Raw genomic sequence first — 19384 nt, forward strand, 5'->3', positions numbered from 1 at the left:
CATGTCACTTTCCCTGCTTAAAGCCCTTCAATGACTTCCCTTTGCAACCTTACCGCTATCTCCAACTATAATTTGCTTCTCTCTCTCTCATATATTCCTCCACTTGTCCTCAAATTCTCCATACTGGTTGTTTCCTATGCCAGTTTTTGTACTAGATGTTCCTTCTACTTGGAAGACTTATCCCCCTGTATCTTCTTCACATGAGTGCCTACAGATCAGCCTGTTCTCAACTTTATCACCATCTCAGAGGAGCTTTCTCTACCAACCACTAGTCAATTATCTCTCACATACCCAACTGTACATTATTTAGAGGATTTATCAATACCTAAAATTTTTTGTTAATGTGTTTATTGTCTTTGTTTGTCCAAGTAAAACATAAACTCCTCAAGGGCAGGGACTGGATCTTTTTACCATAGCATCACCAGCAAAAGAACAGTACCCACCACACAGTAAAGGTTAATAAACATTTGTCAACAGCGACTGAGGAAGGCAGGAATTATATCGATATTATAAGAAAATAAGTATGTAATATACTTTGGAAGTCCAAAGAAGAAAGATGTTCAACCCTGCTGGGAAAGTTAAGGTTTATTTCATGGAAAACATGTTTTTGGTCACACTGAACAGAGCAGACTGGGAAAGGGGAGTAGTTATGAAGCCAAATGCAATCATTCATTCAGGAAAGGAACTAAGGTTCCAAATAAGTGTATGGCAACAGAAATTGAAAAAACAGATTTATAGGTATTTTAGAGGTAAAATCATTGCTATCTGGTCAAAAATTTGAGGTGTAAAATAAGGTCAAAGATATCTCCTGGGTTTCTGATTTGGCCCAATTAAAGAACTGCTTCTAACCCAGATGGGAACATTTTTAGAATAATAGGACAGTTAGTAAGTTTAAATAGAAAGTTTGATGTGCTTGACCACATGGTTAAGATACTGAATAAATAACGAAAAACTGGTCTGGAACTCTCAAGTGAAAACAAAAAAATTTTGATACTCATTTATTCGGTAAACAAATATTCATCAAACAGGTACAATGCTATAGGACTATTCAAGACACTGGGACACAATGGGAACAAAGCAAAATACCTGTCCTTATGAAACTTACATTCTAGGAAGACAAAAAATGAATATATATGTAAAGTCAGTGGTAACAAGGGCTAAGGATGAAAAAGCAACATAAAAGAACAAAAATGATAGAGATGGGAGCTATCTTAGGTACAAGGATCAGAGAGAATTTCACAGATCAGGTGACATTTGAATAGATTCTTAAATAATATAAGGAGCAAGCCATAAAACATTGGGGGAAGAACAATCTAGATAGGAGGTAACAGAGGTGCAAGGGCCTTGAAAAGGGACTGTGATTAGAAATGTATAGAAAGGAAGCCATGTCATAAAATAAAGTGGAAAGGAATAAAGAGCTAGGAAATGAGAGTGTTTCGAAAGGTAGGGACTAGATAATGGCAGTCATCACATATCACTGATAGTTTGTTTAAAAAAAATCTTTAATTTGTTACACACAACGTTCCAATACATAATACCATGCTGAGACTATAACAGGTGTTCAATGACTTCTTTTCAAAATAATGAGTGAATAAATTAATGAATTAGTGAATCCCCCAAATTTGAACTCATTTCACATTTAACATTTCCCCAACTCCAAATTATTCCCAAAGGACAAACCAGATTATTCAAGTACTGTTATAATTTCCAGCAATTTTCAGAAGCAGAATTTTTAAAATGTTCTAAATGGTGGTAATAGCACTGGAAAAATAACATGATTTTCCCAGAGAACTGCTCAGAAGGAAACATCTATTTAGAAATATATAATTCCTGGAATGTCTGCTAAAATACCACATTATTTGATAGATGCTTCAAATTTGGTAATGTTTTAATAATCAAAATGTCATTTTTAGACAAAGTTCTGATCATGTTAGACAACCCGCAGTTTACAATATATACTACTTCAGCTCTATCTAGGAAAAGTTATTTATTAACAAAATGATGTGCCAGTATATACAAGTGCAATAAGTAATATAATCCTGAAAAACACGTTAAAAATATAGACTTATTGTAGCAGGCAACAGTGGCTCCTGCCTGCCATGCCAGAGAACAGGGTTTGATTTCCAGAGCCTGCTCATGTCAAAAAAAAATAAAATAAAATAAAATAAATATATATATATATATAGAGAGCGATAATAATTGCATTTTGTCATTCTTAATGGAATTATACAGGCAATCACTCAAAATATGCCACTAAAAACAGATCTTCTTTTGGTAGTTAATAATTCATACTCAGTTTAAATTAACTTAGTGAACTAAATAGTTTAGAGTCAGAATCAGCAAGGATCTTTCAAGGTTACTAATGTTATCATCATCAGGTTATTAATGTTCCCATCACCAAGGAATTCCAAAGTCACCGGTTCCTGTACTTCAAAAGACTATACACATAAAAATTTTAAACATTTTAAAAAATACTAAAAATAAATTGACTAGCAGTATTTTTTAATTATCTTCCTTTAGAAAATGAAATTCATCATAAACTTCTTCACTTCCAGTATACTTCAGTATTTTTTTTCACAACTTGCTATACATTTACTTTATTGCTTTTGAATGAAGTAAATAAAATTTTCTTTTCCTATAAAGTATTTAATCAATTTCCTATGAGATACTCAGTTCTAATTTCCTGGGAGATGCCCTAAGAGATGGACAGTGAATCATTTTCTATCAAAACATCACTAACTCCTAGCAGATGCAAAATGGCAGAGTAGAAAGTTTTACAGATTGCACACTCCATCAGAAAGATACACAAGCTGGAAAAAGAGAATGGAACCACACTGGACACTTAGAACAATTATGGGAATGCTAGATGAAGGGAGATTCAGCTGAGCTTTCACACTTTACTTAGGGCCTACGTAAGTTAGTGACCATTCAAGATTCCTCGGTCCCACATAGACTGCTACAGAAACAACCTGGTCAGGTTCCAGAAACGGCAGGAGCCAGAGAGAGATAAAGGGAACACCTCATCCTCACCTTGGGGCTGCAAGGTAAGGTCAGTAAGCTGATTCCTGAGGGACCAACAAAGACACTAGCCTCAGTTTTGGCCTTCTCCTCAGCAGCAGCTTCCAGCTTCCCACTTGCATCTATCAGAAGAAAAATTTTTAATTTATTTTGTTTGCTTGTCTTTCTTTTTTATTTTTTTCCTTTTGGTATAGAAAATCCCTGAGGAAAAGTAAAAAACAGATGGTCACCCCTCAAATTAGAAATAAGAAATTCCTGAAGATTGACAAGTTGGAGAAGTAGATTTCCAGAGTGACTACAATATAATATGTAGAATGTCCAGTTCTCAATCCCAAAATTACAAAACATACAAGGAAAAAGGAAACTATGGCTCATTCTAGGAAGAAAGGATTTAACAGAAACGATCCCAGAGAAAACCCAGTCACTGGAATTAATAATCAAAGACATTAGATGTAATCTCTCAAATAGGATCAATAAAATAAAGGAAAACATGGACAAACTAGAGGAAATTAAGAAATGAAAAATAGAGAATTTCAACAAGATAGAAATTATAAAGAGGAACCAAATAGAAATTCTACAGCTGAAAAGTACAATAAAGTGAAAATTCAATACAGAGTGTAAGAGCAAATTGGAAAAGGAAGAAGACCCATGAACTTGATAAGATGATTGAAACTGCCCAGTCTAAAGAACATAAAGAAAAAAATAAGAGCAATGAAGAGAGTCTGAGGAACCTGTGGGACACCATCAAGAGTAGGAATATATATGTCAGAAGAGTTCCAGGAGAAGAGAAAGACAAAGGGGTAGGAAAACATTTGAAGAAATTATTTCTTCAAATAATTTGGGCCCCAAACTCCCCGAATCTTAAGAAAAACATGAATATGCAAATCTGAGAATCTCAACAAATTCCAAGCAGGATAAACTGAAAGAGATCCATGGCAAGACACATTACAGTTAAATTGTCAAAACCAAAAGACAGAGAAATTCTTGAAAACAAGAGAAGCAATGTATCAATTACAAAGGATCCTCGATAAGATTAATAACTGATTTCATATCAGAAACCATGGAGGCCAGAAGGCAACAGGGTAACTCTTAAAGAGCTGAAAGGAAAAACTGTCAAACAAGAATAACATATCTGAGAAAACTGGCCTTCAAAAATGAGGGTGAAATTAAGATACTTCCAGGTAAGCAAAAACTAAGGAAATTCATCACCAGTAGCTCTACCCTACTAGAAATGTTAAAGGAAGTCCTCCAAGTTGAAACGAGCACTAAAGAGTAACCTGAAGCTAAATGAACAAATAAAGACCTCCTTTATAGGTAACTATGTGAGTAGATATAAATGTCAGTAATACTGTATTTCTCATTTGTAACACCATTATTTTTTACATCTTACATAATTTAAAATACAAGTTCATAAAAACCATCACAAACTTAAGCTATTGGGCACACTAAGCATAAAGATGTAATTTGTGATAACAATATAAATGGGAGAGGAAGAGAAATACAGGAGTTGAGAGTGTGCAGTCTATTAAAGTTAAGATGTTACTAATAAAAAATAAATTGCATGGTAATCACAAAAAAATCTACACAAAAGGAAATGAGAAATGATTCAAAACAATTCACTGAAAACAATAACTAAACAAAACAAAGGTAACAATGGAGGAAAGCAGAGACAGAAAAAGTATATGACATACAAAAAAATTAGCAAGCTGGCAGAACTCTTGCAGTATCAATAGTTACTTTAAATGTAAATGGATTAAACTCTCCAATCAAAAGGTGAGATTGGCAAAAAAGACTACGATAGAATTACAAGTTCTTACAAGAGACTAACCTTAGATCCAAAGACACAAGTAGACTGGAAGTGAAAGGATAGGAAAAAAAATACCATGCAAATAGCAATTAAAAGAAGATGGGGTAGCTATACTAATATCAGACAAAACAAACTAAGTAAATAACTGTTAATAAGAGACACAGAAGGGTCAATTCAACATGAAGATCTGAGTCCCATAATATATGAAGCAAAGATTGATAAAATTGAAGTTTATTTTTACTGTGTATTTATAGTATATTTTATTACAGTTCTAGAACAGTTGCTGGAGACTTTAGTATACAACTTTCGATAATGGGCAAACCATCTAGACTGAAGATCAACAAAGAAAGAGAGGACTTGAAAACATTATAAACCAAGTAAATCTAAGAAACATATATAGAATACTTCATCCAACAACAGCATACACGTACTTCTCAATACAGTATTACTGACATTTATATCTACTCACATAGTTACCTATAAAGGAGGTCTTTATTTGTTCATTTAGCTTCAGGTTACTCTTTAGTGCTCTTTTCAACTTGGAGGACTTCCTTTAACATTTCTAATAGGGTAGATCTACTGGTGATGAATTTCCTTAGTTTTTGCTTACCTGGAAGTATCTTAATTTCACCCTCATTTTTGAAGGCCAGTGCACATGGACTATTCTCCAGAAAAGACCATATATTAGGAAACAATATGTCTCAATAAATTTTAAAATATGGAAACCAAACAAATATCGTCTTCAAATAAAATGGATTAAAGCTAGAAATCAGTAACAGAAGGAAAACTGGAAAATTTACAAATATGTGAAAATTAAACATACCCTTAAACAATACACAGGTCAAAGAACAAATCAAAAGGGAAATCCTAAAATATTTAGAGACTAATGAAACAAAACGCAGCATACCAAAGCATATAAGATGCAGTGAAGGCAGTGCTCGAGGGAAATTTATACCTATAAACATCTATATGAGAAAACAAGAAAGATCACAATCAATAACCTAACTTCACATCTTAAGGAACTAGAAAAAGAGCAAAGTAAACCCAAAGTTAGCAGAAGGAAGGAACTAATTAAGAATACAGTGGATTAAAATAAAATAGAGAGTAGGAAAACAACTGAATCAGCAAAACAAAAAATTGGTTCAGCAAAAGAGTGATATAAAAGAGTACATACTGTATGAGTATATTATATAAAGTTTAAAAACAAGTAAAACTAATCTATGGTGTTAGAAGTCAGTATAGTGGCTCCCTTAGTGGAAGAAGTAGCACCTGGAAGGAGGCAGAATAGGGGATTCTAGGGTGGTGTCCACTTTCTGAGTCTTGACTACAGTCTGATTACCCAATGTGTTCAATTTACCAAAATTCACAGAATTGTACATTTATAACAAACTTTTCTTGGATCTGTTATCCTTCAATAAAAAACTTTAAAGAATAACATTTACTGCTTATTACCAGGTATTTTAACATGTAGCCAAGGAGACCCTAATATCTCTACATCATTTTCAAGACCTTCAGTACATTATCACTACCCTAAAATCCTATATCCTTACTGTTTCTCCCTCAGCAAAATGTTTCATGCTTTCACTCAAACCCTCTATCTCGATTTAACCTTATTCTACCCATGCATCAAAGTTGAAAAATGTGCCCACTATCTATGATTCTTTTCCAGTTCACACAGATCTCTCCCTTTTCTCATCCTTTTTGCTTTATTTGCCATAAAAATAAGATTAAAAAAAATAAAAGCATCTACTGTCTACTTATTTCTATGTGCCAAGAATTATAAAAATATTTCATAAATATCTCATTTACTCAAGCGTTTCCACCAATATAGATGAGGAAATTTGCTCAGAAAGGGTAACTTTATGACTCCAAAGTCAAAAACTTTAAGAGGCAGGGTTAAGATTCAAACCCAGATCTGCCTGGCTCCAAAGCCCTGGTTCTTAACTACAATGGCAGGCTGTTCCAGAATCATGCAATTAGCACCTTATTAGATGTTATTTTATTAATATTAGTCATATTTTGTACCACATTACCTATCTCCATATACTCCTACTATCTGTTTTATATACATATATATCAACTCTGTATCATGTCACACTTTACCTACTTTGAACTATGCTATGGAGGCAATTACCTATCTGGAAAACCACCAGGATGCAAACGTAACAACTTCAAAAATGATACTAAAAATTCAAATTAGATATCATCACCAAGGTTATTCACAAAAGTGATATATATTATTGACAAGAGGACCCCTTAAAAGGTCATAGTCACAACTTACTTATCCTCATTTTACATATAATATTAACAAAGTCCAGTTATCAAGTGTCCATCTTCCAGCACAATAAAACTGAAAACAAATAAAGAATTAAAGGAACTTACTAAATGTAAGAACAATAACTGCAATGTAAAATAAATGACAACAACGAAGCAGGACACAAAATTCAACAGGAAGAGTAATCCAGTGTTACACAAGGTAGGAATAAATTGTCCTACCTAGCACAATAAAATCAACATTCAGAATAATAATCCTAGGCAAAGCAGAAAAGTTAAAATATAGCTAGTATATTCCTCTTAAGAAAGGAAGGAAATATGTAATAGTTCTAGAAATAATTAATCCCAAATGGTTAAAATTTACATTTTATAGCTCAGCTAATGATTTGCTTCCTGAGAGTTCCAAATCAACACTCCTACAGTACCAAAAATAATCCTTTAGTTACTTTCCTCATCAGTTATACAGAAATATTAATACATATTTTCTAGGCATGTAGGAAAACATTAGATAATATCAGATAATTTAAGAAATTAGATAATTTAAGAAATGCTTTTAGTACAGTCCCTGATATCTACTATGGTTCAAAATATGGTAGCTACTACTGCTTTTGCTATTCCTTGTAATCAAAGACCAGGTCTCAGACACCTAGCAACATCCAGTAATTCTGAACACATAATGGTGTTCAATAAAAGCTTACTGATTGGCCTATGTGACAAGAGGAAAGGGGTAAGAACCTCTGTCTAATAGCATGCAGCACTGGTCAACCTGGTTACACCTATTATTTTCTATTTGTAAATACATATCAAATAAAAGAATGAAAGAATTGTATCAAAGGAAAGAAATAGGACTAATCAGTGAAGTTCATGCTTTTATGAAATTTTTGGCTAATTTGATATAATAATTTTAGTAATTAACAGCTGTTCAATAAGGAAATAGTCAATCTTGAATAAGATGCTACCAATTAATGGAAGGTTTAAATAGATGACACCTGTCAGATATTGCAGAGAAGATTCCTGCTTTGATGGAAAGGCAGACAAAATGGTTTCTAAATTATTGTTCAAATATGTATAAAATATACTTCATATATACACAAACGCCCCCCCCCCGCAATTCCACTCTTATTCATGTATGCCAGATAAATATTTATTGGTACTATATTTTTTAAAAAACAATTATACTTGTTCTATGTGGTATTTTTACAATGTAGAAATAATTATTGCTATATGTGAAAAAATTTTTCTAGGACTCAAAAACAAAGTCTAAATACTTTTAATAAAACAAAAAATTTATCAGAAGAAACAACAACATAGCAAAAGACAACTGTCATAGTTTATATAAATCTCCTAATCATCTCCTTTTTATTCCTTTTGAAGAATGGTCAGCCACTTTTAAATTATTACATTTTTGAAAAAAAAAATTATTCCATTTTTCAAGTTAAGTAATATATATTTATGTATTCAAAACAATGTTGAAACCTGAACAGAATACTGAATTCTACCATGAGGAAGGAGAAAAGGGCTATTTTAAGGTTCTTATACAAAGTGATTTGTACATTCAAGGTTCTAATACAAAGTGATTTTAAGATTTTTTAAGGCTATGCTAATCTAGACCCTAACTTGAAAAAAAATAGCTGTAAAATCCGATGTTAAAAAATATTCTTATGACATATAAAACCTTATAACATAAGGATTCAACTGACCTGCTTTGTACCAAGTTATGACATTCAAAATAATACTAGAAATTATTGCTTACAGTAATAATACAAGCCATTCTAAATAAACAAGGTAAAGGGATAGGTATTTATATTCAAACATCCCATTACCATGATTTTATGCTATCATATGTGATAGATATGCTTTAAAATGTCTTCTCTACAGTAAATGTGTTAAATACAAAGTTCCATAATATTCCACTTGTCACCTGGTCATACACAGAGAATTGCCGTATCACTCAATATTAGAGTTCACAGCTCACCTACCTCAAAAAAAAAGTGTTTCTAAATACTGGCATCTTCTCTTCCTGCAACTCTATTTCTCAGAATTTTTCTTTTTCCTTTTTTTTCTTGGGCTGGGGAGGGGTGCGGTGGTAGTGATGGAAGTGTAGTAAAGGTTAGGGAAGTGCATTATACAGAATTGTGAGTGAAATAAACAGGGCGATTAAAAGTTTTAGTACATGAGAGACGAACGTTAAGCATGGAAATAATTAGCAATACTATTTTAAGATGTCATTTCTCCTAGGATGACACAAGTGATAAAAATATCTTTTTTAACACATTTAAAATAGTTAGACTTTTATTTGGCAAGCTACTCCTTGGTAACTAAAACTAAATTACTCAGCAATCTTCTTTGTTTACAACTTCTGTGCCTCTTCACTCTTTATTCATTACAAGAAACAATTGAAATTACACTGGATTCAGAGCAAGATTAATAAAATTCCTGCAAATGGCAATTCAAATCTTGTTTTGCTGCTCTAATATAGCAATAATTTCCCAAATACTATTTGTCCTTTTGCCCAATCACTAGAGGCTGGGTAGAATATCTGAATTTGCAATTAAGGATTCCACATTTTCCAGAATAATCTTAATTTCAAATATTCTGTCCACTGTCAGGCCACACGTTTAAATTCTGTAATTAGAAAATATGATCATCTTAGCATGAAGAATAATAAAAACACTATTCATACTACTTATAGACTTTATTTATCCCAATTGCGTACAGTTAGAAATATATTTGATGATGAACTTACAAAGCCCTTTGAACATGCATACTACCCTCCAGTTAAGTATTCATGAAGGAGAGAACAGAAAGAGATAATTACAATATAATGGAAGAAAACAGTTTATGCTTGGGTTTGGAATGCAGCCAGGCATTTATACACCTTATAACACACAAATGATTACTTCACAATATGCCCAAAATCTTTCAGTCTGGTCCAGCACTACCCTCAAAGGTCAAAAGAGCTGAAGTTTGAAATATAATCATATCTTCAGTAATTGAGGGATATATATCCAACAAAACTCAACTTTTTCTCAACATTATTCCCAAGTACTAAATAATAGCAGGAATAGGTTAGTTCACAAAATAAAGTTATGGCTTCTAAAGAAAACCTGGCTCATAGCTCTATTATTCAAATGCTATCCTCTTATTCAAAAGGCTTACAGATGTTATCTCTTCTAAGAGGTTTTCCCCTAGGTCATACTTCACCTATCTGCCTTCTTTTTTTTCTTTCTAAATTTCTCCAGCATTTTTTACTTTCTTATTAAGATAACTGGCAGGTACTTTATACTACTGTTTTATACCATGCCTTGATATATGTATACTATGTCTTAAATATTACTATCTTATGCCCTTGAAGTCAAGAATTATGTCTATACTGTCTGACATTAACAAACCCTCTACAAATCCAAATTCTTCCATATACTGGGGTAGCAAATAGCAAAATAATTAAGACACCAGATTTTTTGAAATCCAGGTAACTAAGGTTACAAAAATCTCATTTATATTTCTTATTAAATTCAGTTGATTCTTATTAAATTCTTATTAAATTCAGTTAAATTGGGTATATTTGAAGCACCAGCATATCCTCATTTTTACTATATTTTATATAAATGTCATCATTACCAGGTACATTGATCAGTTTATGTAGCCTGTCTAGTTAGGCTATTTTTTAAGAGAAATTTTTAAAATGTACTACTTATCTTCTCTTTCAACCCTATTAATCTGGACATGTACATGTTTATAAATTTAGACAGTTTTACATAATTATTTTCAATTTAATTTGGCATCTATATAATTTTATAATTACATTCATTGTAGAGGCGTAATTTTTAAATAGTCATTTAGTTTTAACCTAGTCACACTAACAAAAAAGCACAGATACACAAACAATGGATGATGCAAAAAGCATTAACAGTCAACTCTCAATTATCTGTATTTGGGCGATCGAAAAATATTTTAATCTGCTTTACTTTCTTACACTATTCTATTCTATTTGCTTAGGAAATAAAAATTGATAGTAATAATTTAAATAAAACATAAAAGAAAATATACAGCCATCTACTGGGGAAAGAACATAAAATCTTCCCAAACCACATATAAATACGATATTTAAGTTGTACATTTATGACCCCCACTCTTATTCATCTTTTTAAGAGCAGTTAACTGAGAGTGGACTGTATTTAGCTTGGTGCTAGCCAAAGGTAGATACACAGGCATGCAAACCATTCACTCACCCCACTCTGTTTTCACAGCCCTATTTTCAGTAGCTGGAGACCGGGCGCTGGTGGGGGGAGGGGGGGAGGCAGCAAGTCACTGCAGATGATCACTTAAAAGGAAACTGAGAGTTGACTAGTAATTTACATTAAAAACATCTAAGAAATACCACCACTCTTACATGTATTTATTACTGTTCATAGGAATATCTCTCACAGTGATTTGACAGTGCTATAAAAGCTTTCTCTTCAACCTTTCAATATTCCAGGAGTACATCAGCAAATCACAAAGATGGAAAATGAAAGTGCTACAAATGTAAAGTATTACACACTGTAGAGATGAGGAAACTAGAGCCCAGAAAGGTTTAGCATGTCAAGATCATCCTCAGATTAAAGATTAGAATTGAGTTCTTCAGCCCCCAATTTCCCTGCTTGATTTCTTTTTTGCTACAGTCTTGCAACTACTTCAATCCAAAACTCTTCTCATGACTTCAGAGATCAGAATCTTCCAAATTTTATTTTCTTCTGCTAGTCCCATTCTTCTTATTGATTCCTACCCTACCACATCATCCTTATTATGTTATCTTCTAACACTCATATCTTTAGGTTTTTCTCCATTTACATCCTCCATCTCTCAACATTCTATGCAGAAAGCTCTCAGATCACAAATTTAGAACTATTATTAAACCTTCAGTCCAGAATCTGCTTGTCAATTTCTGGCAATGTCAATCACCTGAAGTTCAATAGTGATAACTGAACTCATTATCATCCCTCCCAGAATGACTTACACACTTCCCTGTACTATTAATTCTGTTGTACCTCAGGGCTGAAACTTAAAATTTCTCTTTTATTTCTATTCTCCTTAATACTATACTACTACCTTTTCCCATCTCTTTAACAAATGCTTCAATGATTATTAAATGACAGATGCCAGGGTAAATATTAAAAAGGAGTAAAATAGAAATCCTGTTCTGGAGAAGTTTAAGATCTTGTGAGGAGAGAACTGGATAAAGATCTAAAACAGGGCAATGATAGGAGCTATTTAGAAAGGAATAAAGATGTGGGAAAGTAGAAAAGAAAGCAATAATTTCCCACTGGTACAATAAGGAAGAATTCCCAGAAGTGGTATGTGACCTAGGCCTTACAGAATTAGAATTTCTTAGAGTATTGGAAATGGAATTCTAGGCAAAGGCAAAAACTTATGCAAAGTCAAGTAAATAAGAAACTGCATGTCCTGTTCAAGGAATAGCAAATAGTCATGCTTAACTAAAGCAATGTTTCTCAGCAGGGGCATCACAAAATCTCCAAGTAGAGAGAGAGTAGAAATTTGGGGGGAAGAAGGATGTTGAGATAGTAAATGCTCCCAATGGCCTTTGAAAAGCATTGTATATAATGAAGAGAGGGTGTATATTACACATCTGAACAATGTAGAGAGAGAGAGAGAGATAAACTGAAAATAGTATGGTTAAGTTTGGAGGAGAAGAAAATAATGTGTAAACCATAAAAAGCCTTGAATGCCAAGCTAAGAAGTTTAGACTTATTAGGTGAACAAAACTGTGCCTGTAATATGTGTGTGCATGTTTTGTTGTTGTTGTTGTTAATTTAAGGGATGACAAGATTAGATCCAGATTTCAAGAAATAACCCTGGCAGCCATACAGCAGAGGGACAGAGAAAAGGTAAGAAAACAGAAAAAAGAGTTTATCAACCAAACGAGAAAATAAGGCCTGACCTAGTTGAAGATGGGACTAGAAGGAAGAACTGGATTCAACAGATATTTCAGAGGTAAATAAGAACTTGGCAAAAGAACAAAGGAGATCAACAGTGAAGGCTCTAGCCTGAAAAAAACAAAGGATGGTAGTGGTACCTGGAATGTGAAAAAAGGAAAAAAAGTTTGGGGGTACAATGTTTTACACACCATGATTTTGAGATGATTACTAGACATGTATATTAAAATGTTCTGTATGCTTAGGAGAAAAAGCCTGATTAAAAATGTAAGTATGATAAGCATTTGAAGTCATGGGAGTGAAAAGGCTGCTCAGGGAAGTAGCATCAGTAAGAGAAAAGATCAAGGATGGAAACTTAGGGCTTGTTTGCTTAAGGAGCTGGAAGACCAGCTAGTAAACAGAGAAGGAGCAATATGAGAGGTAAGAAAAGAATCAGAAGACCATGTCACAAAAGTCAAGTGAGGAGAGATTACAAGCAGAGCAATAGTGTAATAGTTATAAGTGAGTAATCTGCAGGGATTCATTAGCAGTTTGAACCCAGCCAAATTAATTATCTTTCTATGTTTCAGACCCTTAAAATTTCAAAGCTTATTTCCTCAACTGTAAAATAGAGATAAAAGTACCTCACAGAGTTGTTGAAAATTAAGTGAATACATTAGTGGCTGGCACAAAACTATTAATACAGTATTAGTACTAATAGTAGAATGGGGAACTTAAATATGCCAATGATTTTTGCATGAGTTTACTAACACCCTTTAAGAAAGTGGTTTCAGCATGCAGGGTAGGGTAGGTTTACAAGACTAGAGTAGTTAAGGAATGAAGTTGTAAAGTGAGCATAAACTATTCTGTCTGTAGAGCCTACAGAAAAATAACTGTTTTATTATATATTTCTCTATCTCTCCTACATCTCCCATCTTCATCTCATAATTAGCATAGTACCTGGTTCTTATAAAGGACAAAATAAATCTTGCTGAACAGGATAAAACTGAGCCAGTAGGAAAGGAGAAATAAAGAAAAGATCTTAGTTCTAGAAAGAATCTTAGAAGAAATAATATTAGAATCACAAAATGGATGAGCTAGCCTTGGAAAGGAATAGAGATACTTTATTCTCTGACTCAGGAGAACAGAAGAGAGGAATGGGTCAAATATAATGGGATGATGAGGGAATTCACACTGGACAACCTCTACCTTCTTAATAAAGAAATAAAAGTTCTCTGTATGGAGTATGGAAAATATAAAGAAAGCAAATTAGCTAACTCTTCTCTTCCAATATATATTCTACTTCATTTCTGCAGCCCTCACTACTATTTTGTTAGTAGCCTGCTAGGCAGCCCCTCTACCTTTCCCTTTCCAAAAGTATGATATATTACCAAAAGAGACCACATTGCCTCCCACTATGTCCACCATACTCTTATGAGAAATTGTTAGGGAATGAATCATGTCCCTCACAAAAGGCATGTTCAGGTTCCAACCTTCGGTCCTGTGGGTGTGAACACATTTGTAAACAGGATCTTTGAAGATGTTATTAGTTAAGGAATGCCAAACAGAATGAGGGTGGGCCTTAATCTAATATGACTGGAGTCCTTAAAAACAAAGGAATTTGGACACAGAGAGCATCCAGAAGCTGGAAGTAAACAGGACCAGAAAAAGAAGAAGAAGATGCTGCCCTCAGCATTACTGTGTGACACAATAGTCAAGGACCAAAGAACTCCAGTAACTAGCCCCAGAATTCAGGGAGAAAGCACTGCCCTGTGCCACCTCAATTTTGGATTTTCTTAGCCTCAAACCATGAGCCAATAAATTTCCCCTTGTTTAAGTCAACCCAGTGTATGGTATTTGTTTTAGCAGCTCAGAAACTGAAACAAAAAAATCAACCCCTTTATGAAGCCTTCTCTGATTCCTTATCCACCACAGACAGTTAATCATTCTCCTCTGGACTAATTCTTTTCCTCTAACGGTTCAATTACTTTGTTTACTGTTGTGTACTGCAATTATTTAAGTCTGTTTCAACAAACTCCTTAAAGGGGTAACACTTTCCTCTTTTTACTCCTTAAGCACCTCTACTTCAGCATCTGATATATAGCATGCATCCAGTTAGTGTTTGTTCTGTCTACCTGAAGTGAGCAATGAAACAAACATGAATAATCTAATCAGGAAAAAAACAGAAAACAAAAAGCTACTATTCAAACATGAATCATTCAGATAACTGTCCTATTTTTCTAAGTGTTAAACATCAATCAAGGCAGTCAACTTTCTTTTCTTAATAACAAAGTAAAGAGTTGGATATTCAAAACTCAAAAATAATTATTTTCTAATAAATTATATTTTGAATGAATGTGAACACAGCTGTGTCTATGTTCTGGGGATTTACTTTGAATAAAATAATTAAACTATATTAGAAAGATAAGTTATTCAGTATCAGGAACAAATGCACTACTGAAATGATAAAAAATGGTCTCTCCTAGAAGGGAAGTGGCTAAGGGAAGCATTTGGATTTCAAAATAGATGTGAGCATGCAAAATAGAATAATGATATATTAGCAAATTTCAGGATCTTTCACAAATTAGGTAGTTGTCTAAACAAAACTGAAAGCAACATTTACCAATAAATTGTACAATCTATGACAATAAAGTTCCTAAACTAGGTTAAAAGGTTTCAATTAACAATTTTTAATTAAGGTACACTATTTATGAGCACTAATACTATGTTTCAGTACCAGCACCCAGTACGAAGCTTTAGTACCAAAACCAAAGAAATTCTCCCAGACCTCAATTTGGCAAGGTAAGCCAAGCCATCATTACATATTGTAATCTAATCCAAAAACTGCTACTCTTTAGCTCCAACCAACTATGTCTTTTCTGAAGTTATTCCTAAAGTTTAATTTCTCATGAACTTTCACGTTAGATCCATAAGCCTTCTTTTAACAAGGAAATGTGTGTCAGAGTAACAATTTGTTTAAACAATAGTGTCACTATATAATGAATCTAATTCAGATTACTTTTTATATTCTAAATTTCCTTAGAATTTAGGAATACAGTCCTCATATAACCTTTCACACTTAACTGTATATTGCCTTTGCCTTCAGTTTCAATTGACTGTGTATATTTTACTACGAACTGAAGTAAATATTGTTAGGGCAAATAGAAACAGCATTTTCTGCACAGTTTATATTACCCTGGAAATATCTATGGACATTGTAGGAGTTTATAAACTGCTTAAGGAATATACCATTTTAAATAGTAAAAACAGAGTTATCTGTATACTTAAGTGAAACTGCAGCAAACTAATAGCATCAAATCAAATTCCTACATAATTTTGTACAACCATAATCTTGTACAACCCAGAATTCTGGCACTAATCAGAGAACTCACTATATATAAAACCTCGGCAAACTCAGCTTAAAACACAGTCATTACTTATAGTCAGCACCACATCCTAGCAAGTTTTTAACGCACAAATAAAATCTACCTAATAAGTACTCTATGCACTTCCATCTAAAAAACATACATTCATAGATAAATTAAATCACTAACACTACATCTGTTACAGGACTGGATTGCCAAGTTTCTGCTCTTGAAGAAATTACGTTCATTTTGTTAGGAAGTTTATAAGGAAATCTTTTTCTACATATATTTTATTCATATTTCTCATATGTGTGTTATATACCACATACAGTCAAGTTTCTAAACTGTCATACAAAAGTCAAAAACTTTACATCTCTACACTAATTCTCAAAACCTATCTGCTGGAAAAAATGTTCTGATTTAGTACACTGACGATCTAATTAATCCCCATTTCTATTATTTAAGCCCTACTATGTTGTATTTTAGAAACTCTTCTGCCTGTAAAGGATATATGTTTACAGAAACCTAATCCTCGAACTTTCAGAATAAAATATCGTTACAGAAATGCACTCTTATAGTTCAAAGAAACTAATCCTACAGTTTCTAAGGGTAATCTTACATTATGCTAAACAAAATAAAAGATAATTCATTATTCTTTAAATATAGATATGAGACTCAACAATAATCCCACCTCTAACAAATTCTGTAGATAAGAATAATTATGTCAAGTACAACAAAGGGTAAAAAAGCAAAAACTTTTATTTCATATAGAATGTTTACAACGACTTTTTTTTTTTAATAACTTCCTAGGGTGTTTTTTCAGATCTCAAAACGGAAAGTGATTTGTGTACCTGAATCAGATTACACTAAGCTATAGTAGGTATGAAATAGGAATGTTGGAATCAGTAAACGAAATCGAGTTTACTGTGGAAAAGAAAAATCATGTATATTACTAATAAATTGTCAACAAGACATCGTCGAATAAACTCCAGTACGTCGACTGGTAATAGAAATACTGACTTGTAGCAGGATTAGTCCCTTAAAAATATAACCGGGGTTTACCCAGTTCAGAAGGTGTAAACAAACCCATCTCCACTGCAGAAGGTAAACAATGAACCTGCATCAGGGTAAGGGGGCAGTCTTTGCCAACTACTGTCCCAGCGGCCGAGAAAGGAAAGCAGGAGGGAATACAGTTTATACACTTAGCAGCGAGGATCCGCTCCAGGACTCAATACCGAGTTATCAACACTGGGGTCCCCCAAGGCGGTGGGCAAAGAGAAAAGCAGTCACGCAATCAGCAAGCACTGAGAAGGTCCAGTTTCTGATCCGGGGGACCGGCAGGGCAGGATGTGGTCGCTCTTCCCTCAGACATCCTCTTGCAACCTAAATAACAACTCTACCTCCCTTCGGCCGCCCCCAGGATTCAACTGTACGATCTCTGGGATAGGGGTAAAACGCTCCGGGGCGTTCAGGGAATCTAAAGGGTCACCGGCCCGCCGAGTCCCTCTGGGGGCTCCCAGCAACCGCAGCACCCGAGGCCGGGAGGAGGGCGAGGGGCAAGGGAAGTAGCACCAAGAAGGGGGATGGGGACGGTCCGGAGAGGCGGCCCCGGGCTCGGTTCCCGCGGGCCGGCAGGCGGGGCTCCGGCTCTGCCCCCGCACCCGCCGGTCCCGAACGGGAGCCCGCCCCTGCCCCGGCCCCGGCCCCGGCCCCGGCCCCGGCCCCTGCCCCCGGCCCCGACTCCTCCCCACCAGCACGCCCTCGCGGGAGCCCGAGGCGCCGTGAGTTACCTCGCGTCAGATCCAGCGGGACATTCTCTTCGCCGCTGTCATTCCGCCCTGCGAGAAACACAGACACACAACCCACTTAGGATTCGCTCGCAGGCCAGCGGCGGCAGCCTTGGATACAGCCAGCGCCCCGGTTCGCTCCCTCCACCCAGGACCAGGGGGAGGCAAGTGCCAGGGGTAGCGGGCGCCGAACGGCATGCGGCGAGGGCTGCAGCAGGCTTACCTCGTATTCGAAGGTTCTTAAGCGAGCGGCCGCGGCCGATCGCCGCCATATTGACGGGTTTCAGTCACAACACCGGAAACCTCGCCCAATCGCGCGAGAACCCCTTCCCCTCCCCGCGCGCCGTGCCCGCCCTCCCCCTCCCCGCCCCGGCTGCATCTCCTCCGCCCCTTGCTCGCCTGAGCGTCTTTGGGTGGCGCGTGGCCGGTGGCCCCGCGTCTCGGAGCAGCTCTCAGCGCCCACCCGGGATGAGGAGAGGGCGGTGCCGGTCCGGCAATTCGAGGGCGCGTGTTGCTAAGAAGAGGCATTTCCCACGAGGGGAATCCCATTGATGGGAATATGCAGCGTGGAGAATACTTTCCCCCCAGCCGCCGCGGAACCGTACGGTCAAAACCGAGCAGGAGTTGGAGGAGGTTGGGAGGCGGCCGACTGGCCACCTGCTGAAAGCATCCTGCCGGATTCTGTTGCCTTCGAGCCTGGGATAGACAATCTCGCCCCTTTATTCTTCATTTAAAACGGTGTTTCTCAGAAACACTGCATACAGTTTTAACCTCACTTAAATCGCTCCCGAGAGTCGCTTTCCTCTAACCAAGTTAACGTGCAACAAAGTTTGTTTTTCCCTTTCGCTCTGACCATCGTGCGAGCATTCAAAACCATACTCAGGGCTTCTCCGAGTCGGAATCATTGGATGGAGGTCTTGTTTTTGACTGCCTAGCGTAGGGCGTGAGGCAGTGGCGAAGGAGCCGGGAGAGGAGGGTGGTCGTCTCCGGCGGTGGGATTGTTCCCGGGCGCGCGGTAGCGCCAGCAGGCCGGGGGGAGGGCGTTTCCTCTCTTTCTACATCCTAGGAGAGGTTGCGGAGCCTTGTGCCCGGGTTTACTGTCTGTGTAGCTTCTAGAGCAGTGGCTACTGTGGATGCGTATTGACATTGTTATACATAAACCTAATAGTTATTAACCGTTGGGCTATTTAATGGTAGAAACTGCTTTAGCTATCCAAT

General features: G+C 35.9%; 1 protein-coding gene across 4 annotated transcripts in view; it reads right to left on the reverse strand.

Annotated features, from left to right (window-relative positions):
• Positions 1-18464, reverse strand: part of RICTOR (RPTOR independent companion of MTOR complex 2) — a 193025-nt gene extending 174561 nt beyond the window's left edge. For all 4 annotated transcript variants that reach the window (XM_077117032.1, XM_077117030.1, XM_077117031.1 and 1 more), the window contains exons 1-2: positions 18390-18464; positions 18170-18217 (exon numbers count right to left, since the gene is read on the reverse strand). In XM_077117032.1, the coding sequence (XP_076973147.1) occupies positions 18170-18217; positions 18390-18438 (97 nt within the window). In that variant the 5' untranslated portion in view covers positions 18439-18464. The remainder of the gene's footprint in view (positions 1-18169; positions 18218-18389) is intronic.
• Between the last annotated feature and the right edge of the window lie 920 nt (positions 18465-19384).

Source organism: Tamandua tetradactyla, chromosome 9 (assembly GCF_023851605.1).
Source record: "Tamandua tetradactyla isolate mTamTet1 chromosome 9, mTamTet1.pri, whole genome shotgun sequence".
NCBI classification, from domain to species: Eukaryota; Metazoa; Chordata; class Mammalia; order Pilosa; family Myrmecophagidae; genus Tamandua; species Tamandua tetradactyla.